The 22983-nt window shown below is 48.3% G+C and overlaps 2 protein-coding genes across 2 annotated transcripts; both read right to left on the bottom strand.

The window, feature by feature from the left end:
* Positions 1 to 5856: 5856 nt before the first annotated feature.
* dusp10 (dual specificity phosphatase 10) lies at positions 5857 to 9484 on the bottom strand. The gene is given in 4 exon segments (XM_068753907.1): positions 5857 to 6122; positions 6218 to 6595; positions 8696 to 9364; positions 9367 to 9484. Coding segments are annotated over 4 exon segments (1431 nt in total).
* Positions 9485 to 18995: 9511 nt separating this feature from the next.
* taf1a (TATA box binding protein (TBP)-associated factor, RNA polymerase I, A) lies at positions 18996 to 22827 on the bottom strand. The gene is made up of 11 exons (XM_068753818.1): positions 22710 to 22827; positions 22236 to 22413; positions 21989 to 22152; positions 21786 to 21899; positions 21506 to 21704; positions 20811 to 20932; positions 20457 to 20615; positions 20164 to 20230; positions 19961 to 20084; positions 19724 to 19878; positions 18996 to 19631 (listed from the first exon to the last, which is right to left on the bottom strand). Exons 2-11 carry the CDS (start codon positions 22354 to 22356, stop codon positions 19573 to 19575), a joined length of 1284 nt encoding a protein of 427 aa, XP_068609919.1. The 5' UTR covers positions 22357 to 22413; positions 22710 to 22827; the 3' UTR covers positions 18996 to 19572.
* Positions 22828 to 22983: the final 156 nt, after the last annotated feature.

The raw sequence follows: 22983 nt of genomic DNA, 5'->3' as shown, positions 1-22983 counted from the left end.
TGCAAGGAGGAAGAAAACAAACAGGGAATTTACGAGAAACTGAAAGCATTCATTTTGATCCGTTATTTAGATAGACAGACAATCTATACCGTCTCCCATAATAAATCATCACAACCAGTGCATTTAATATATTATTAAAGAAACTACACTAAAATCAACACTATATACCGAACCCGTGTAATAAACTGGAGATTATACATGTAATTAAAAATGTTTAAATGAAATGTTTTAGGTAGAATTTTACAGTTTTTAAAATGAAATGAAATTTATGCGTATTTGTACATAGCAGGAGGGTCACCAACGGATATCAAATATAACTCACGTCTTACGTGTCCGTATTTTCTAATTTTAACTGTTGATTTCATGCAGATATTATTTATAAAGTACCGTCACGGTGAAAAGCATCAAATGCTGATGGAGTCATCGCTTTAACAATCGCCGGACGCTGGAATTGACTCACCGGGAAACTTAACGGATGCGAGTGACTCTATTATCAGTGATTCGCCTGAGCCTTTTCAGGCGTGACGTCAGAAAGGGTCCCGTACCCTTTATGTCATGTGACAAACGGCCATGACGTCACTCAGCATCCTGCCATTCGTCATGGCAACTGATTTAGGATATGAGCCTTCACTAGCAAACTTTGATATTCACTTACTGTATGTTTCCCTGTTGGGATCCGCTGCTTCTCGGGGCCATAAAGAACGAAGCAGGAGGGGAAATCAGAGCAGCGGAATCGACCAGCAAGACAGAAGGAAGCGCTGGATAATAGGTGAAAGGTCAAAAAAATTAATCCATCAGAGACAAATCCAGGATGCAAAGTCCAAAAATGTTAAAAGCAAACCTATAGGTTTGAATGTGCAAGGCAATGTTTTACAAGGAGGAGGAGCTACCGAGACACAGGTGAAACAAATCAGGGCGGGGTCAGCCAATCAGTGGAGGGAAGACGAATCGGAAGCCTTGAAGGGGGAAGGCAGGTGAGGGATAGCAGGATAAGAAAGGGCAGGAGTGCAAAGGGAAGAGGACAAAACCCAGACAGGAAGTGGAGATGGAGAAAATAACTTTCAAAATAAAAGTGGAAACAGCCCGAAGAGCATATTCTAACTGATTTCTCGTGAAGTTTTCTTTTCTTTGTTTGTTAGTTTGTCCACCTTTTGCACTGACGCAGCCTAAACGACAGTCAGCAGCCTTTAGAGGGCGTACGTTTTGGCCTTTTAGATATTTGAGCTTCATCAGACTGTCCCACACGGCACTTCACGGCCCCCTTGTCACCCAGGAGGGAATCTCAACGTAGCGTCATTCCAGGAGTCCTCCTGTAATCTCTTCAGTGCACTTTGTAGGAAGCTACCGCTCAGGCCCGTAACGAAACCGCTCGTACGTTTATGAAGAATCAGAAACATAGACATTCCCAGTGAACCTTCTTTAACCTACATGAGATCATTTGTTATAACATCGGCTTAAAGAGAAGTCGCAACGCGGCGTCGCTGTGAACAAGAGTGCGTCTTCCTGCAACAAAGGGATCAGCTTTGACGGTAACCAGTCCTTCCGTGTGTGTGTGTGTGTGTGTGTGTGTGGATGGTAAGTCATCCTCCTCTCCTGCTTTGCCTAATACGTCCATGCGGCGCTCGCCGGAGAGCGGCGTGCAGCAGCACAAAGATCAGGGCTATTCTGGTGCCGCCAGCCTGCCTGGTGCTGATAGGGAAGGATTAATGAGGCGGGGCACTCATCACTTGTAATTAGAAACAACGCTAAAAACTATTTTTGTGCATGTTCTTATGGAGAGAGCTTGACCCCTAGGCCAATCTCCCCCCCCCCCCCCCCCCCACACACACACACGGCTGGACGGCTGCAGAGTTGGGGTAAATATAGGCCCATAACTCCTGCAGCTACTGTATGTGACACGGTCCAATGGAGGGGCGTGCAGAGAATGCACAACTCCGGCTGTGTACTCCGCTGGATTCTCAAATGTCAAGAGGCTGGCATTTAAAACGCACAGCGGACGGTTTGTTTTGTCGTTATCGATCCCGTTAATCCCGTTTGTTCCCTGGATTCGATTAAACGACGAGGCTTCCTCGGAATGTTCTCGCTCCTGGTTGCACAAAAAGATGCTTCCGGCACACCTTGATCGGGTTGACCTGCTTTTCACCGTTTGGGTTTCGAAATAATCGTTAAAAATGTAGGAATTGTGATAATTTTATAAACCGTGCATCAAATGGATTTCCACCCAAATGTGGCGACGGGAGATAACGAAGCGAGGAAACGGCGAGGAAACAGAAGGTGATGGCTGCGAGGCCGTTAAAGGCGAGACCTGAAGATGGCGAGCAGTTTGGAATTTTTGCTTCTTTAGAGTCTTGCTTGAATTGTCGCTACTCTGCCCCCTAGCGGTTCCCAGCGGTGTTGCTAGCGTATCCTTAATAAAAGGATAAAGAAGCCTCAACACAATACAAGTTTTAACATTATACACACAGACAATAGACGCAATTAAAGATCTGAATACACTAAAAACAAACGGGGAACGTGCTTTTAGATTGGCTCATCAGGCCGAAGAAGTAAAAATAAACATCCAGTACGCCGACGCAAACTTGAAGCCTCCCTGTTTATTTCAAAGATCACAAGTAGGGATTACAAAAATTACAGTGCTTCAATTGCAACGGTTCAAGGAGTCGTGGGAGAAGAAGAGTAAGAGAGACGACAGAGGAGTCATGCAAAAAAAAAAAAAAGGTGTGGGAGAAGGCCTCCGTTATAATAGCACCCTTTGTGGAAAGAAATAAACCCACCTGTCCGTAGGTCAGTGCAAAAATAGTAATGATATATGCATACGAAGAAAATAGATATATATTTATATACTGTATATATATATATATATATATATATATATCCAACTGTTGACTACAGACACAAAGGAAGCTACAGAGACTTGTAGAGCGGAGTCCGTTTCCACCGGAACCCTCGGAGCCCCGACTCTGAAACGGGTCCGGTGGCGACGAGGTGTGGTGAAGACAGACGGCGCCATGACAACCGCGAGCGTCCCCCGCAGACCAGGAGCTCACGGCATGGAGAGTAATGTCCAGTGTGACGGCATAAGCCCCTCCCACCCAACAGGTGTGACCAAAGGGTACGTTCTTCTTATTCAACACTGGCTCAGGTGTTTTTTGCAAATCACTGAATGTAAATGCACAAGCTACAAACGTGTGGTAGATCCTCATAATATAGCCTTTTCTTTTTTTACATATTCAAATATATCGTGGAGCACCAGTGGACATCAATGACAACAGCAACAACAGTAGGGACGTGTCGCCACGCAAACGTCTTCGTCACACAACTCGCACTTCAATCTGAGGCTGCAAGCGTTAATCATGCTCAAATTTCAAGTGTTGCAAAGAGCTCAAAAAAAGAATTAAAAACAATTCTCATGACATTTGGGTAAAGACATTTTTAAATTCATTTGCATAGCATGGATTCTCACATGATTTCTGAAGCTTAGTGTCATGAGTGTTGGTGTTGTAAAGCCTTAAAGAGTGCACCGTTTCATCGTTTCATCATTTCCCAAACCGCCGGGTTCAGAGGCCGCCTGGCGAAAATAAACGGCAGCCCTGTGTGTTGGTTTTACGTCTTCGTCTTCATGCAAATGACAGAGCGCTGAGAATGTGAAGAGCAAACAGAACAGAAGCCATAACTCACGAGGACGCCGCTTCCATTCAGCCGGACAGGAAGTAGAAAACGCTCGACGGAGACCTTGGGCTCCGCGTTTTTTGGCTTGGTTTTCATGTTTACGCTTTGGGCGACGGGCTACGTGGCTACTTGATGTGGTGGAAAGTCTGACGGCCCTCGGGTTGATCAAATCAAGAACTGCCAATGAGCTCTCAGACCCGACCCTCAGGGTGTGTTCCAGGCTGAATTTGGTTTAGATGCTAATTTCTTTTTTATATACAGTCGTGCACAAACTTGAGGTCTTTGTGCTGTGTCCTATGCAGGTGGTTGAAAATGCAAGTGAACCTTAAAACACATGCATCCCACTTGCTTATTAAAAAGTTGACCTTTTTTTTTATATATATAATTTCCACTAAAAGGCTAAACAAGTGAGAAGCAAAATGTTGATTCCATTTAGCGATAATCTCAGATCGGAGCAAAAGAAGAAGCAGAACTGGGAAGCAGCACTGGGAAGCAGCACTGGGAAGCAGCACTGGGAAGCAGAACTGGGAAGCAGCACTGGGAAGCAGCACTGGGAAGCAGCACTGGGAAGCAGCACTGGGAAGCAGAACTGGGAAGCAGCACTGGGAAGCAGCACTGGGAAGCAGAACTGGGAAGCATCACTGGGAAGCAGCACTGGGAAGCAGCACTGGGAAGCAGCACTGGGAAGCAGCACTGGGAAGCAGAACTGGGAAGCAGCACTGGGAAGCAGCACTGGGAAGCAGCACTGGGAAGCATTCGGGCGTTTTCCCTTCACGTCTGTCTGCATTTTTTTAAACTTTGCATGGCTGCAAATACTCATTAATACCTTGCAACTTTGTGCAGAACTGGTTTACAATCCCACTGTGCACTTTGTAATCCAACATCACAAGATTCTGCACATCAATCAGAAATAGGGGGGGGGGGAGGGGATCCTTGAAAAGTTAGTTCTGGAAATTGCAACGAGGAGCTTTTCTCTAGGAGTTAAAATCCAACCCTAGTTCACATTTGTCTGCACGTGACGGTGCACCATGCACAGGTCCAGCGGTGACACGTGAATTAAGGCATCGATACAGGCACTAGAACAGCGTGTGGTAGCAGCGCTTGCCTATGCAAGGTAAAGTGGGGCTCGACGACGGGGGGGGGGGGGGGGGGGTGGCTCTTCTTTCCCACAGCGTTTGTTTCAAGTCTGTTTTTCCTCTCTGCTGCCTCGCCATGGACGAAACCGCGACTCCAAAGTAAGAGCAGAAATGCATAGGTGTCGACTGGAGGCCGGAACGGGACAGAAGCAGGAGGTGAAATTCAACAACAGTAGCCCTGTTTCACAATGTCAAGGTTCTCGCTCGCCTGCCAGCAGCCATGCATTAAAAAAACAACAACAAAAACAAGCTCTTATGGCTGTCTGGTAATATCGATATTGCTGAACTGTATGCAGGAATGGCAAAATGAACAAGCAAAATCTGCATTTTTGTTTCTGCATATCACAGAAATACGCAGATTAGTGGCCTCCACCAACCAACGAGCTGCCCCCCCCCCCTCCATATCGGCACCAGATATTACAGCGTCACCGTTTGCACCATAGAGAACTGAACGACGGTAATTACAGGAACATCAAAATGGCATTTCAGCAAAGAGCTGGAAATGTTTCGTCATCGTTAGCGATATATACACAAATAGATTTGCATTCCACTGTGAAATTATTGCACAGTGAGCCGCCGCGGGCTCGTCGTCGTGGTGACCCCGTAAACCCCTGTATAAAAATAGAACGACGACGATAACGCGCCACACAAGTCTCCATCTTTTCTTGTCGGGTTGTTGTTATATTTTGTTTTGGACAGGCACTGCCGTGGCCACCCCTGCCTGAGCCTGCGGACACAAAATGAGTTTTGAGTTTCTCCTTCTCCGTAATTACTCCGAAGCACCTTTTCCAAAAAGGATTTCCTTTTCCCTCGTGTTTGCGCCTCCCTGCGCGATCTGTCCATCTCCGCCACCCCAAGTCATCCGTCCCCTCCTCCGGGAGTTGGACCAGGTCCAAACAGCAGGGATTTTTTTTTTTTGGTTTGTTATTCCCCTGGCATATGGCCACTGACCCAGAGCTTTGGACCTCGAGCGAGAGTCCAAATTGAGCATGAGGAGATTCAGGAACTCTAAAACCAGCTCACAAATGCGTCGCCAAAACTAAGTGTCCGTTTAGACCGCGGTTTCCACGCCAATCAGCTTTGGCATGAGGATTCGTGGCGTCATGCCGCTGTTGAGGTCCTCCTCGAACTCCAACAGCTGACCCATGAAGTTGAGGTTCGGGGAGATGATGGGCCGTCTGGTTTTGACGAACTTGTAGGCGTCCGTCATGGTCATCCAGGTGTGCTTCATCAGGTAGGCGATGATGATGGTGGCAGAACGAGAAACGCCGGCCTGGCAGTGAATCAGAAGGCCCATACCTGATTGATGTGCTTCCTCTGCAGGGGGGGGGACAAAAACATCGTAAATGCAAGAGATGGACTCAGGACCTCCAAGCTAAATCTGAGGTGAAGTCATGAGATCGTTTCCCTACCGATGAATTCAAACGCCTCCTCGAAGTACTGCCGCAGGTTCTGCTTGTTGCTGTCTGTGGCGGGGAGGCGCTTGTAGACGAAGAGGCCCGTGTCGTAGTGGTAGAGCGGCAGGTGGGTGGTCACGTTCAGGACGTAGGCCACGTTGAAGCGCCGCAGCAGGTTGCCGTCCTGAGCGTCGTGCTCGTTCCCCAGGTAGACGAAGGGAAGGATCGGCGTCAGCGCGGCGTTCTCGATGTCCGGGGTGGAGGGCAGGGAGTGAGGTAGCGTCCCCGTCAGGCCAGCAGCAGCAGCAGCAGCGCCGGGGTCCGAGCCCTCGTGAAGGTGCAGCGAGTGCTCGCACAGGTTCTGGTGGCTCTGTCTGAAGCAGGTAAGGCCTCCTGCCAACACAAGCAGGAAGAGGTTTGATGTCTGCGCCAGTTAAAACGCCGCTATCAGCCGTTAGCCGCTATCTAAAACAGCAGACGAGATCATCCGTTCTTTCCTTCTTTCACATGCTAAAAGGTTATTTTTATTCCCCATCCCAACTTCTAGGACCGAATGCTGCCAAGGTTAAAGGTTCAAATTCCTCCCTCTACATGATTCTGTCCGCCACATGTGTCCGCATTAGCGCCGAGTAGGACTAGTGGGGACGCGAACCAATAAAAGCAACAACTTGCTTTACGGGTCATTAAAACTAAATATGTGAGGTTGCATTCAAGTTCAGGGATTTGCAGTATTTCCAAACACTAAGCCGAGTTTAAAGAGGAGAGAAAGTGCAAACAGAGCTTCTGAGACGGCTTCCGCCAGCGCCGCGGGAACCCCCCCCCCCCGCCCCGCCCCGCCCCGTTAATCTGCAGGTAAACAGATGCGCTGAATGCTAACACACTTCTCCAAAGACATCTGCGCTTCTGCAAATAACGGGTTTGCGCCTGTTGCCGGCGACGCCACCAGCCGAAGTTTCCCTCCTGCACAACGGTTGTGACAAGAGAAGGGGGGGGGGGGGGCCATCGTGGTAATAATTAGACTATAGTACATAAAATAAAAGGAAGTCCAAGATAATACGAGGGGGGATTTCCACCGATTCCAGAGATTCTGAACGACTGAAAATTAACACGAAACTATTTCACTTGCATTTCTACATGTTAAATTACTACTTTCTTCTCTCCAGCTCCGTTTTGGATCTCCTCCTCATCCTGGGAGGGTAACGAACTCCCAGACCCCCACCTTGTCTCCCCAGTTCAAAGACATTCTCCTTTGATTCTGTGCCCGTTTGGAATTAGCTGCTAACTCACTGTTAGCAACTAACTAACTGTTACATTAGCAGCTACTTTGCAGCTACTTAGCGACTACGAAGTTAAATCTCCCTTTCATGGATTTTCACAAGTAGACCTTCTCCTTCCTGACCTACCTCCTGCGATAATGCTAATTTAGCGCTGATGCTATCACTGCTCCCGGTCTTTTCATGTTGAGCAGAAACAATTTCAAGATTTGGAAGATTTGGAAAACTGACTTCATGAAAACCAAAACAAGAAGCTAAAACGGCCACAGCTGAGTTACATTCTGACAACTGAAAAAGCAAACCTCCGTCCGCTGCCATTGACCAACAGCCGGGCCCGGGCGGTTCGGCCCGCCGCGCCAAAAGCGTCCCGCTGAGATGGAATCTGTCGAGTGGGACCGTCTGTCATTTCCTCCGAACTCAGCACGGAAAGTGCGTCTATCGCTTTTGCGATCGACTCTTCGGAAAGCCGCCGCTTCTGCCCGGCGAGGCCTCGCACGCCGCGGACCTGCCGTCTCCAGCATGTTTAGGGCATGTTTTGAATGCAACATGCTACCGATTGAAGCGCCATCGAAGCAGGAAGAGATCCGAGTCTAATCCCATTTTGTCGACCGTTAAGTCGTGCATGGACGCGATAGACGCCGGCCTTCCCGAGGACTCGCAGATGAAAACAGAAAAGACTCGTTTGATTCCCTCAGCAGAGAGGATGTCTTGCATTTTGCAAGGATTAAACCTGGGGGGGAGGGGGGGGCTGTCTGCTTGCTCGTCCCGCCGAGGCGAGCTTCGCTTCAGATGGGGCCTCGTCCGTCAAACCGCACGCAACGGGATAGAGGGAAGAAAGGAGATCAAGGTGCTGTGATCTTCCGGCTAGACTCTGATGCCCCCCCCCCCCCCCACACACAACACAACACACCGCTCCGGCTTCAAACAGGCACACCAAAGATAGAAAACATGGCAGCCACCCAGGGAGCGCTATCTCCTTATTTACTACCAGCTGCTTCCCACTGTGTGTGTGTGTGTGTGTGTGTGTGCGTGCGTGGACAGCTCTATCATCAGGCCAACGCTAAAGCTATCATCACAGGTAATATCATCTGACCAAACCCATGAAGGGTAAAGTTCAGCGGCGTTAGCCGACGACGCTAAGCCGCTGCTGCTGCTCGATCAAACATTACTCTCAGGCGGGAACTCGCCTTTATCGGCTCCGAAGCCACTCGGCCTTTACCTTTGAGGATGATCGGGTCCTTGCCCTCCCTCCTCAGGGACTCCAGGACCACGTGCAGCGGCTGGGAGCACGTCAGCCTGTGCGGCTCCGCGGTGCTCTCGTCGTAGACCACGATCTCTTTGGAGAAGATGCCCTTGTAAGAGGAGTCGTTGCCCTGGCGGCAGGAGATGAGATCCAGCACCGTGATCTTGCCCTGCTGCAGCCGCCGCCGGCTGATCTTGTCGGAGCAGTTGACGTGCACGGCCCCCCGGATGTGGCTCTTGTTGTACTCCGTGAAGGGCCGGCAGTCGATGACGACCGGCAGGGGCCCCACGGGGTGACCCGCGGGGCAGCAGGCCATCCGCTTGGCCAGCTCGTTGGGGTGGATGAGCCTCACGGCGGACAGGGTCTTCGGGGTGCCCGGGGCGAGGCTGGGGGCGCTGAACGCTTGGTGGCCGCCGACCGTAGGGGTGGGTGGGGCGGCATAGCTGAGGTTGGGGCTGCTGGCACTCACCTGGCTGTCCTTCTCATAGGTAGTCACAGAGCAGCAGCTGGCACTGCTGCATCCACACGACAACGAGCGCGTGGAGCCCTTGGATGAGGGCATATACGGTACAAGGTTGGCCGTCGCCCGGATCTCCACCACGGTGGTGCTGATGACCGTCTTGCTGCTGCTGCTGCTGCTGGGGGGGTGGTGTCCAGGTAGCCGGTGTCCAGGTAGCCGGTGTCCAGGGACAGTTGGAGTTCCTGAGGTCGGATCGGCCTTGGCAGAGCCACCACAATTCTGTCGTCGAGGGGAGATGGAGGCATGGGGAGGCTGAGGGCTGGACGTTTAGGGAGAAGTCAACGAGCCGCTCTGTGGAGGAGGATGGGGGGGTCAAAAGGTGAAAATCATTCCGGAGGGGGGGGGGGGGTGACTCAGGTGGATGTCAGTGAAGCGGCAGAGAGCAACAAAGGCTGACCCCGGGTCTGTTTGAGCAACACGCAAACTAAAAAAGCGGCTGCTGGAGCCGCACGTTGGGAGTGTCAACACCTGCGGGGCGACACCCAACTCAGGTGCATTGTCGTGAATGCATCCAGATGCTGTACGTGTGTGTGTGTGCGTGTGTGCGTGTGTGTGTCAGATCAGAGTGAAAAGATGAAACGCTGCATCAAGGCTACGCCGCGGTTCGGTCTCTACTACAGAAGGTAAGGAAGGGTTTAAAACAAATAAAAATACATTGTGTCGGTAATTCCTTTCAATCAGCAGCGCCTGCTTTTTAAAAGCATGTCATCATCACGTCATCATCACGTCATCATGTTATGTAACCGGCAGCCCGTCCCGCGCTGCGGCCGCTGGAGCTGCAGCCTCAGCAAAGGCATGAGAACGTGCCGAGAATGCGATGCGGCGTTCAGGACCCAGACGCAGACCCAGAACAGTTTTAATCCCGCGGCGTCACGCACGGTAAAACGCATCTGGATTCTGGAACTTTGTCCGACAACAGCTGGAACGGAACTGACTTTACAGCCTTAGAATGAACGAGCACGGAGGCGCGTTCCAGCCGCGGCGCGCAGGCTGCAGCGATAAGATCATTCATCTTCATTAATAATTCAATCGATACGACCGCGCGTTTAAGAGAACTTATCGGCGCTCGTCCCCGCAACTTGGCTCGCCTTTGCGCTTACCGGTGCGTGTCGCGGTGCGCGTCGCGGTGCCCTGCGGACGGAACGGCGTCGCCTCCACTCAGTCCGTCCCGCCGATGTGGAGCGGCAACATTTTGTTCAACACTTTTGCCCCTGCGCGCCCCAGAAATAACGCAGAAGGGTGTGCGCCAGCGCGCAGGAGTTGCGCAGCGGGATTGACGCGCGTTTGAGCCAATGCGCGACTTCATTAATATTAAATATCATGTTGAGGACCGGCCCCGCGGTGGGAGGGGCTTTGGGTTTGGGCTGCGTTCGGTGCTCGCGTACGCGCACGGATGATGTCACTGCCGACCAATCAGAAGCCGACCCGGAGCTTCGGGGAGGGGAGGTCGCCAGAAAGGAGAGGAGCGCAGCCAATCACGGACGTGCTGCATTGGGCAGCTGAAAGGCGAGTTAGACGCGTTTCAGCCAATCAGAAGTCGATCCGAGGAAGAGCAGCGAATGAAATATAGGGGCGGAACTTCAACAAGTAACGTAACGCATCCGGAGCAACTATTTGAAATGATAAATTAGAAAAAGTATCGGAGATAAATTATTATTTCAAACAGCACTCAGAGGACAGACCTGAGTCGGAATCCCTATGACGTCATTCATGTTTGACCCTCCTAATAAAACCATGAAAACACGAATCTGGAACCGCATCGGTGTCATTAGTAGTTTCATAATTATTCAAGAGAAACTCACAAAATGGCGCTAAAAGCTGTTTTACCAATAACCTTTGGTCAAATTCTATGAAAATCTGTTTCGTGTTTTGCAAAACCAAAATATACGCGACGACAAAATGTCACGTTTGGAAGGCAGGAAGTTTGGGGTTTCAGGGTTAATGAAATTATCCGTGTCGACTCGAGTCGTGGTTCTAATAGCTCAATAGAACCTTTTTTTTATCGGAGACATTTTGAGATAATAAGATTGAAAGTGGCTCGGTTCCATTTGGCTGCTTCCGCCGCGGGGGGGGGGGGGGTCCTGAACAGAGCTTGTCTGAACACAACGGGGCCTTTGTTCATAGTAAAAGTAATGCAGGTGCTTTTATTACAGCGAAACAAAGTCTATGTCAGGATAAAAACGGGTCAGGGTTCGCCGCCTCGATGTCCATATCTGATTTAAATCAGTGGAATGAAAGTGGAAGCCTGTCCCGTCGCTAACAGGACCGTGTCTTCCTGTCCGCTGTCCTCACGTGTCCCTGCTCAGCGACCCCCATTAGAATCATCCGGAGGTCTGCTGGATCATAGCTGCAGTTTTAAGGGAAAACAAACTACTTCCTCATTCATGTAATCTCCTCACCCATGCTTAACGCGGCCTGGATTAAATAATCCGAGCCCAGCTACATGTCGGTGGTATTTCACACCGCAGATTAAGGCAGCATTTCCGAAACGTGTATTTTAAACTTTCTCGTCAGGACAGAGGCGACTTGCTTGACCTAAAACAAGAGTCCCGTGTCTGGGATGAAGAGGGAGAGTCATCGCCGGTGACAAGCCTTTGGCAGGAAGGCTGTAGAGTCAGTGCCAACTTGGCTGACTTCAGGGTCCCGTATGATAAGACCCCTTGTTGAGGTAAAAGGGTTCAGACCCCAAATATAATCTCTATTTAGCCTCACCGGCCGTCTGAAACAACGCAGGGCATCTATTATTAGCCCCCTGTGCAGTTATTAATAAAGGGACGCAGCTTCTCTGGTTCCATTTGTGATAACGGGTAACAGAATACCCCCCCCCCCCCCCCGGACGTGTCCCACACAGAGACAGACAACCGCTCACGCACACACTCAATACACTACGGACAATTTGGAATAATCAATTCACTTAAATTGCTTCTTTTTTTTGGGGGAGGCGAGAGGAAACCGGAGAACCTGGAGAAAACCCACGCAGACACGGGGAGAACATGCAAACTCTGGACAGATGGGATTCAAACCTGGCACTGTCTGGCTGTGAAGCAATAGCACTAACCACTACACCACCTCGCCGCCCAGTTGCTCAGATTTAAGTGCATGTGAAATATAATTGAGGGATAGGATAAGGATAATTACGTAAAACACAATTATTTTCTTTCTGCTGTACTATACTACTTTTATACTACAGTATATAGTACTAGTATAAATCCTATATACTAAAAATAGGATTTTGTAAGCAGGATTTGCCTTTTTATTGTTGTATTAATGTCAGCATTTCTTCCACTCTTGCTTTAAAATAAAACAAATACCTAAGGTACCTTGGATTTTGTGACAAACTAAAAGCACTTCTTTATTGTGTCGTTCACCCCAGAACCCTATTTGGAGCTTAGAAGTGCCGTTTCTGCTCCTTTGTGAAGCTCCTTGTGAGCGTTTAATTACAGCCATGTGTCAATAAGTGCTGTTATAAGCGCTGGAGATTCGAACCAAACCAGCTTTGGAGCGACTTCTGAGAGAACTGTTGGGAATGCAAACACTGGATGCGGCGTGATCTGACAAGTTATGTAAATCCAACCGGTTGTGCCTGCGTGGCGGGTTTCTTTAGGCCAAGCGTTTGTGTTCCCTCTGTTCCTCTTTGGCGCGCTGCAAACCGACGGTGGACGTGCCGTTAAAACCGTGACGCTGATCGGATGAGACGACGATGCTCGGGAGCTAACGCGGTAGCGCTAACAGGTTAGCAGCAAATGCATCAAACGTTACAAAACCCTTCCTAGAAGGCTAAAAAAAAACGTCATTTATTTGGCAGGATGTTTCTCTAAATGTACTTCCTGTCACTAAGGGTCCCTAAAAACGGTGACAAATATGTGATTATTCAGAAGCGTCCGTGACGTTCAAATGTCTGTTCTTTCGGCTATCAAAGTGCGTTTTCCCTTTAATTATAAGTGATGGAAAAACCTTTGAAGGATGATTCCCAGGATGAAAGGACGCTAAAGTAGTTGATGATTGTGTTGGACAGCGGGGGCTTAAACTGAAGTTGCTTTTAAACGCTCAACAGGATGAGATGACTTCTTCTTCTTCTTTTCTCTCCTTCCTGAGAGACCTTGAATTGGATATCTCGCTTTAGAAATGTCACCGCATGGAAAACATGACAGTGTGTGGTTTTGCGTGCCGTTCGGAGATGACACACGCGATACGAGACGATGTCGACCTGCGGCTTCAAACCTGTTTTCAGTCACTCGGTGTGGAAAACATGACTGATGGCGGCCCGGTGAAAGATGCAAACCACTTCCTGCCTTCAGCGTGGTGCAAAGTCGGTGCGTTCAGAGTTGCACGAGATGATGGCGACCTCAGGTCACCTTGGAGACCGGCTGTCACACATGAATCCATTCAGCAAAGTCCCAGGAGACAGTTTGAGTTCCGAACGAGCCGTTTGCTGTTTGACGTTTTTTGGGTTTTTAATATGCAAAAACGCCGAACCTTTGCTTCGCCTGTTTCGTCCCATCTGGCCGTTTTGACTTCGTTTCTCTTTAGATGCTGGGGATTTGAGAGACGGTTGAAGCGTTGCTGCTGAAGGTTTGGGGCACAGATGGGGCCCGACTCAGCAGCTTGAAAAGCAGCATGTCCGGCGACGGCGACGGCGAGGACGGACGCTGCCAGAGATTCAACAGCCTCTCGGCCCTTTTTTGCATTTTGCGCATTTATCAGCCTCCAGATTTTAAGACGCCTCAGACGTGTCTCGCGTCTCGATATTTGATGGGTTTGATTATCCCTCTGACTCTCCTTTCAAATGCGTTCCGGGGAGCGACCTCAGCTCTCCAAGATAACATTCAGTTCGTCTTGCCCAGACCAAATTAGCATGAGTGCTGTTGATATATGATGATGCATTCTCTTTTTGCATCTTTTTTTTTGGGGGGGGGGGGGGGTGGGGGGTGGAAATATTATTAAAGGACATTTAAACAAAACCTGATTGATATGAAAACCAGGTAGCATCAAATATGACGCCAAATGAGAAGTGAAACGGATGATTTGTCTGCTCTCAGTGGTTACGCATCAGTTGACATTTGAAATGAAGGTCATTCATTGAGACTATTCTTTCGCACGCAGAGGTTTGTGGGTTTTTTTTTCTACCATTCTATCCTTCCTCTGCAGGCTGACTCATAACTTCCAGCCGTCATTCACCGGAGCTGTCAATCAACACGTCAGCTGTTCTCCTCGGCAGGTCGCATCTATCTAACAGTGAATTGAATGTTAGTTTACAACATGTTTTTTTTAAAGCCTCCATTATAAGTAAATGGGAAAATCCAGATTCATTTGTATCGAGACAGTATTTGCAATCCGGATCCGATCCGGATGAAATTCGGTGTTAAGATAGAGGCCACCACCCTACATGACTGTGTCAAATTCCATAAACATCGGTCAATAATCAACCAAGACATTGCGGAACAAATTTTGAAGCTCCATGGACTGCAATGTTAGCAAAGATTTCAAAGTGATCCGGAATCCAGGATCTCTTCTAGATCATCATCAAAATGGGATCCTCTCTTCCTGGAAACATTCCCAACATTTGCTAAACATGTCATCAAGAAACGTTCATAAGCTTTTGAGTTACGTTGCTAACAGTCAGACAAACAAACCAACTGGGATTTTTAAGTCAATATTAAAGTGACCCTTGAAATATTTCTGACCTCCAAAAGTGCCAGTTATTCTAAAACAAAGAATAACATCCCTTATGCCGACGACTGAACCCCGTCTCCTCCGGGACGCGAGCCTCCTCTGGACTCCATCGCTCAACCCTGAGCTTCAAGCTGAAGCACGAGAGCCGCTGAAATGTAAAGAAAATGAAAGGATCTGCACTCGTCTGCCAGAATGGGAGAAAGTCCTCCTCAGAAAGGACGGATGCCTGCGTGGCGAGGCCGGCGGCTGCGACAGATAACCTGCAGAAGTGAAGTTTACACTGAAAAATAACAGCTACATCACCGAACTCATAACAACCCCCCCCTTTCTTCTACTTCTTCAGTTTGGGTCAGTCTGCTTAGCATTATTCATTCAAGTTGGCATGTCCCTTTGCCTGTGGAGGGGGGGGGGGGGGTGACTCATCCTCGCCGTCACTTAGCAACAACCAAATATTGCCTAGATAGGATCAGAAAATTTAAACATTCCCTCTCGCTGGCTCGCATGCACTCACTCTCCCGCTCACGCTGCACGACCCCGTGCGGCGAAAGGTCGCCGATCCGCTGGAGGAGCTCGGTGCCGTGCGCTTTCAGATCCACCTCGAGCTGCGATGAAATCTGAGATAACGATCTCGAGAATAGCCAATACTGTCATTCTCCCCGCAGTGGGAAGCGCAATTTCATTGTGACCTTCTCCCGGAATGGAAGCGTCTCACACGCGTGGATGGATTTACACGGCTGAGAGTATTCGATGATGTCCCCAGATATTTATACCCATCGCCCACGGAGAGCGTCTGTTTATTAAAGGCCTGCGTCTTCTCAGGGGGTTCAAACCAAACTGCTCGGCGACCCCGGCTCGTCAGAAATGCTCGTTTACTGTCGTCGTCCCCCCCCCTCCTCGGCCTCCGGAATAAACACAGGGATAACTTCATCTAAATAACAATGGCTCTCTCTGCACCCGCTGCTAATCGTGTCCAAACAGCAACTGTTTCCAGGATGGCGGTGGCGGTGGCGGGGGGGGGGGGGGGTCACCTGCTACATGGCAGTGCAGGAGCCAGAACCTTTCAACGCTGCAAGGCCGTCCCAGGAGGGACGGGGGGGGGGAGAGAGGTTTAACCGCTGTCGGCAGCTGTTCTGCATTAAAAGGGCATTAATGTAATTGAATGATGAATCCGAGGCCGCTGGCGTTCAACGTGAAACCAGGAAGTTGCTGTCGGTGTTCTCTCCCCTAATCTCGTGGTTGTGCTGTCGACGCTCGGGCCTCGCTTCCCCTGCTTTATTCCATCGGAGCTGTCAAAGTGCAAAATGCTCCAGACAACAGGTGTGCAGGAGCCTAAATGCACGTCCAACGATGTCCTTCGTGCTCGCAGCCTGACAAAGTGAACGGCTGCAGAGCTGGAACGCTGACGTCCAAATGACCGGAGACAGAAAGACATAGAGGAGCGTCACTTTGGTGATGTCATGTCGTCCAAGCGTGCGGACGAGAGCGGCGGCGGCGGCGGCGGCGGCCACGGCCTGAGTCAGAGGATGACATCAACGCCACAAGCTGTCAGACAGGTTGTGGAAGGGCTCAATGCCACACCCCCATTGTTCTCCGGTTAATGCTGTTATTCAGGCCGCCACCGGCCTTATCATTTGTTAATCTGACTTAACACGCAGTCCAACACGTGACAAAGACACACACAGGCCAGCGTAGAGAAAATGAGCAGGCCATCAATCTGGCTTTAAACAATTAAAAAATCAAAGAAAATACTAGAGAAAGCAGTTAGCATGCTAACCATTTAGCGACGCACCGGGCTTTGTCGAATTTTCCAACCACACAAGTCTTCCGTCTTACACGAAGACAAAAGACTTCTCCGGGTGGGATCAGGTTAAGTTGGTTGGTTTCATCTGTGTTCACAAAGAATTACAGAGAAGCAGGGACACTATGAGTCAGTGTGGTCCCGGGGAAACCATCACAAAGAGCAGGCGAAGCCACCTGGCGCTGCGTGGCTTCAGAGGGCGGGCGCGTGGGTGTGTCGGTGGGCGATAACGCCACCATGGCATCCCCTCTCAAACAGGGTAAATATCCATTATGCCTCCCTGGTCGTTGAACATCTATGATTACACGTTGACTGAAAGGAGCCATTGTGCGCCTCTGTTTAGTCATAACACTCGGCAGAGGGACAGGAAAAGGGCATAAACTAAAAAATGGGTGTTTAAAAAATAAACACCCACAGGTGGAATAAAAGCTGATTGGATCCATTCACACCTTGTGGGTCACACCATGTGTCACACCGACATTTCAGTAAAAAGGAAAACAAGAACAAACAAAAATAGGGAACATTTAACTAAATATTAAGAATTCGAGATGACTAAAGTTGGTCGACCTCTAGCCCTGTTCCCTGGCAGTTCCATCCTCAGCATCCTTCTACCGATATCATCCCTGTCTCTCCTCTGGACATGTCCAAACCATCAAAGTCTGGTCTCTCTGACCGTGACGATGACAAACAGAAAACTGTGGAGAAAAGCAGCCTCCGAAGGAATCGTCTGTGGATCGCAGCGTCTCTTGGCTGCTTCAATAATTGATGCCTGCCTGGAATTTTGTTGTGCTTCATGCTTCAGATCGCGCAGGGACCCAACCCCCCCCCCCCCCCTTGCACTCCAGTTGGCTGGCTTCTGCAGAGCTCGAAGGAAAGTCCGACTTGGAGATGATTTTCAAAAGACACGTCTTCAGTTATCAGGCTCTTCTCCGCTTCCTCTTTCGATCAGTTTAAAATGAAGGCTCGTCCTGAGCTCTGCTGCTGCAGGCTCAGCCTCCCGGGGATGCTTCCTGCTCCTTTCTCCTCTCCTCCAGCTCCTCTCCTCTCCTCCAGCTCCTCTCTCTCTCCTCCAGCTCCTCTCCTCTCCTCCAGCTCCTCTCTCTCTCCTCCTGCTCCTTCTCCACACACTCATGTCTCATGTTATTATTATTACAAAACGTGATCTCCCTACTACAATTGCTGTTTTATTTTGGTCCCTCTCTCTCTCCTCCTCCTCATTTCATCTCCTCTAAATGTGATATATAAATATGATTGTAATTAACACAAAATCTTATCAATATTTATGCTCTTTGCATGAATGTTCCACAGGATACGTGATACACCGCTGGATGTATCGAGCAGCTTGGTGGGAAACATCATAAAGTGACTCTCGTTCCGTATGGTCTTGGTTTCCAGCCTCGTGTTTCCCGGTTTCACTCCCTCTTGCTCGGGAACATGGAGCGCCGCACGGCAAAGCACATCAGAATGTTGAATAATCCAAATGTGTCTCAAAACCTCTTGCGGAGTTACTGAGATGTTGCTGTCACCGTGCAAGTCTGGATTTTAGGTTACAAATCCCCGGAGCCCTGCAGACCAACCAAGCGAGGCCCTGAGTCACCAGGCAGCAGTGTGTGTGTGCGTGTGAGTGTGTGTGTGTCTGTAAGAGAATGGAAAACTCAATTAAAAGTCAACCTCACACGGCAAAGCAACATCCGCTAGCCTTTCTTACTTCAGGCATCAAATTAAAACATCTCTCCCTACACGATTTGTTCGGCTTCACTTTTTTTTTTCTGCTCTGATGATTAATTACGCAACAATTATTAAGCCTGTGGCTCCAACGACGTCCGAAGATTTCTCAGAGGAGGCGCAAAGGGCCTGTTAGAGTCGTCAGAGGAGGCTCCCATTTGTAACGTGATAGATTATACATAGAAACTCTACAAAACATAAATAAAAAACAGTTTTAAGCTCAACTAAGATACTTAAGAGGAAGAAAATAAACCTCCAGTGGAGTGAAGAGTCTGCTTCAACTGTTCATCCGATTGAAATATTCAAATCTCTGGGACAAATAAAGATTTTAACTGACTCCATCCTCCTCGCTGCTCCCTGGGATTTTGGGATTTTGCAAACGTGTGCTTGCGTATTCCCAGATCTCTTCTGCAGCTGCTCCTCTGGTGGGGCGAGCGCTCGGAGCTCCGGTTTATGTAATGACTGCAGAGCGACGCACACACACACACACACAGACACGCACACGCGAGCCCAGTCGAACAGAATCAGTGCAGACACTCTCCACTTATTAAATTGGCATGCTGCTGGATTTTATTGTGCGATTTGTTTTTAAAGGAGAGCGAGCACGACGTTTCAAGGCCAGGATCCTGTAACGTTCTAGTGACAAATAATTTATTTTATTAAATTACAGAAGATGATTAGAAATAATCAAAACATACAAAATACAAAAGCAGCCTGAATCAAGGATGGCAGTGATGAATATAAAATAACTGGATAAAAAAACTGACTGAAATACTCCGCAAAGAGCAGCAACAGAATCGCACAATGTTGCCGAAAGGTCTGTGTTAGTCGTTCTAATGTGACAAAAGGTTGAGAGAGAGAGAGAGAGACAATCCCTCAGGCCGTGTGACCTTAAATCCCCTCAATGTAGCGGACAAAGATCCGACGCGGGCAGAACGAGACTCTGCTTCTGTTTATTTTAATTTTTTACAGAACAGATTTTTTTACAGAACTCATTAAATAAATATCAACAGCAATATTCACGGTTTCACTCTGTCTTAGAGTAAATTATGTGGGCATCACCTCCAGATGCTGGCAGCACAAACAGCAGAGCGGCAGCTCCCCCTAGTGGACAGAGTGGGCTAACCGGAGTCTTGTTTATTGAAAATTTTCCATCGTTCTGTTCAGCTGTTGAGCAGAGTAATGAAGATTTACGCCTGTAAATAGAGAAGACGAGATCTACGTTAACAGCCACTCCTATTTTAATCTTTATTATTCAACGTGATTTTAGTAACACATTCGTTCGTACCCGGGCAGAGGGTCTCGGCCAGCGAGGACTTCAGCGCCAGGAGCTCCGGGTTCTCCTCGGAGTCCCTGCACGCGTGGGAGCTGGTGAAGTGCAGCTCGGGCCACCAATCTTTCCTCTCAGCCATTCGTTCGGAGATGACGTCCCTCCAGTCATCTCTGCGTCGACACGCAAAAATAAGACTCGCTGAAGTTTATTGTGAAAGTGCGCTTGCGATATTTTAAAAGAGTTTATACGTACTCTAACTCTAGTTTTCTAACGATGTCTCGTAAGCGCTTCCAGACGTCCAAGCAGCTCCTCCAGCAGGCGAAGTCCAGCATCTCCAGAACCACCGCTAACGCTTTCTGGACGTCGCCTTTCTTCCCTGAAGAAAAGACAACCGCATCACTAATTAAGGAAAATATAAATGATTAGGAGACATGCATATAAATCTGTGTTTTTACCCGACTGAAGGAGGAGAGCGCTGTACTCCAACATCAGCTCATGGCTTGGTACCAATGCACAAAGATGCTGCAGCATAAATAATTTATTTTTATTTGTTTTAAATGCACTTGTTACAACTGTTAATCAAAGACAGGTCAAAATCAGAATTTGCACCAAGTCTGACAGATTTTATAATGGTCGAATATCTCTCGTAATAACGCCACACAACAACAAAAAAAGAAAAATACCAATTTATAATTTTATAGTGTCATTTACAGAAATAATTACACACTCATCGAGTGGCGTTCTTCACCTTCAAGGCCTTCATCAGTTTCTTCTCTGGAGCATTTTGCCGCTTGATGTACCGGTACAGATAAACGTGTGCGTTGGGATTGGGTGGAAAGGTGTCATCATAAGCGTAGTCACGGAGGACTTTCAAAACCTCCTCGTGATCACCATAAAACTCCAGCATCTGTTCGAATGAGACGACGCTCGTGCAATCAAAAAGGGACTTAAACAGAAAGCCTGACTTTAATTCTTGATTAATCTACCCAGACAATTCTTAGATCATCAGGATATTTGCTAATTCTCTGTCACTTGACTAAAGGTTCCGGGATAATAATCCATTTTCCTTAATGAAACGAGGCAGTTGGGAACGAGCACTCACCTCAGTGTAACGCAGTATGAAAGCGTCCCAGACGCCGGGACTTTTCAGAATCTCTTTGAGATTCACAGAGGCCTGTCTGAAGGAGTTGTGCATTTTCATGATGAGAGCAGAGTCTGGATTATCTGGAAGCGCAAGGATTGAATTGATTTTCAAACACACTAGAGTGCGTCTAGCAGAGCGAGCGAGCAGTTTCCTAGTCTGACCTGTAGGTGGCAGTGTCGCTATATAAAAGATCCAGGGGTCCCTACATTTTTCCGGCGGACTGAGTAATGTCAATGTAACAACTAAACATCCTATTACGCCTTTGTAATAACTATTAAACAATTATTACACCAATATCTACTCACACACACACGTTTGTTGAACTTGTGTTCTCAATAATTGCTTCTGTCCTTCATGCTCACATTATTTCTTTCAAAACATTCCAAGTTTTTGTCTTTTAATCTTTCACATGACCAAAACAAGCGTCTTGACACGTGAGAAGTCACAGGAAAAATGTTAGTCGGAGAAAATCTTTTAGTTTTTCAAAATAAAACGCCTGTCAGACTCAAATTATAGCAATTATTTATTGCTATAATTATTATTATTATTATTATTTATTATGCGGCCCGGTAACATAACGCCACACGGCCCGGCGGTTGGGGGCCGTTGCTGTAACAGACAGAACTTTTGGTGGAAAATGAGTATCGTCTTACCAAAGTTGGTGTGCATACACTTGATGTCACGCCAGATGACGTAATCCAGTAAACTCCTGTAGGCCTGGACCAGTTTAGTCTTCTGACACTGAGCTGCAGACCAATTCCCGTAGCTCCAGCTTTCAGCCGCAGACAGCTGATGCTTCGCATCCTCAATGCGACCGTGGAGCAGGATGTGAAAGGCGTGTTCCAAAGAGAGCTAGAGACACAAATGAGCAGCGATATGAAATTTAAACCGAAGGACCAACTCCGCGTTAGTCCGGTGGGCCAGGGAACGCACCGTCACGTAATGTGAAAACCCCGAGTGTTTCATCTGTTCGTAGATGTTGTTGTAGTCGCCCATCGTCGAGTCGGGGTGATGGTGAAGGATCTCGGTGCCGAGCCTCCAAACGCGCTGGATTCAGATTACAAAGAAGAGCGTTCATCTCATGGATGTTGAAGCGTAGAACCCAAAAACAGAGGCAGCCAAGAACCACATCGTACCTCCTTAACCTGCTGAGCTGTGCCGTTGGTCGTGTCCTCTAACATTTGTGGGTAACACGCCATGTATTCCGCCGCCTCTTGCCACCTTTGGTGCAGCAGGGCTTCTCTGATACGCTGCAGACAGACTCGAGTGCTCTGGTGAAACCCAGTCTCCTTGGGCGTCTCTTGATATAAAAGCAAGATCGTTATTTCATTGCGGACACATATTGTTAACTACTAAACCCCAATCTGAGAGATTAAAACGCACTTTCACACTTGGGATCAACCAGAGGAAGATTGGATTTTTTCCTCCGTATTGCAAAGTCATCTTCATCTGAACCGTCGTCATCCTCCAAGTCTTCAGGAGGCTGTCTTTCCAACTCATCCATAATCTGCACAGGTTGGATTATTGTCTCCCGTCGGGTTCAGTGCACTCAGGCGGAGACCTGGAGGGAGAGAAACCGCGTCGCCAGGTAACATCCGATTATCTGACGTAAATGTCGGTGACAATAAAGGATTCTATTCTATTATTTATTAAATCGGCGTGAGAACGACCAACCTTTAAGGTATCTTCATACATGATAAGATGTGATTGCTACCTAAGGCTAACACGCTACCGCTAGCTAGTTTGCTTTAATAGCATAGATGTGATTGCTACCTAAGGCTAACACGCTACCGCTAGCTACTTTGCTTTAATAGCATAGATTTCAGTGAAGCTACGCCTAGCTTACAGCTAGCTCACCTGTCCCGATGAGGTAAAGCTCTGGTCCAACATTTAGTTTCTGTGATTATTCTCCTTTTCTTGATCGTCCATGTGATTTTCCACTCGCTTTTTTATCTCCCACTGTGTTTTCACAATCATCCGGGAAGTGCAGAGAGATGCGACGCGGCCATTGGTTCCTGTAACAGGAAAGGGCGGGACAAAGAGTTTGTTGTTTTTCATCTTCTTTAAGTTCCTATGAATACATAACATATACCAAATAGTAATTAATAAATAAAATCTGAATAAAAAAAAG

The sequence above is a fragment of the Brachionichthys hirsutus genome, chromosome 20 (genome assembly GCF_040956055.1).
Source record: "Brachionichthys hirsutus isolate HB-005 chromosome 20, CSIRO-AGI_Bhir_v1, whole genome shotgun sequence".
In the NCBI taxonomy this organism is placed as follows: Eukaryota; Metazoa; Chordata; class Actinopteri; order Lophiiformes; family Brachionichthyidae; genus Brachionichthys; species Brachionichthys hirsutus.
The sequence above is the reverse complement of the archived record's forward strand: the minus strand, read 5'-3'. Positions and strand labels throughout refer to the sequence as shown.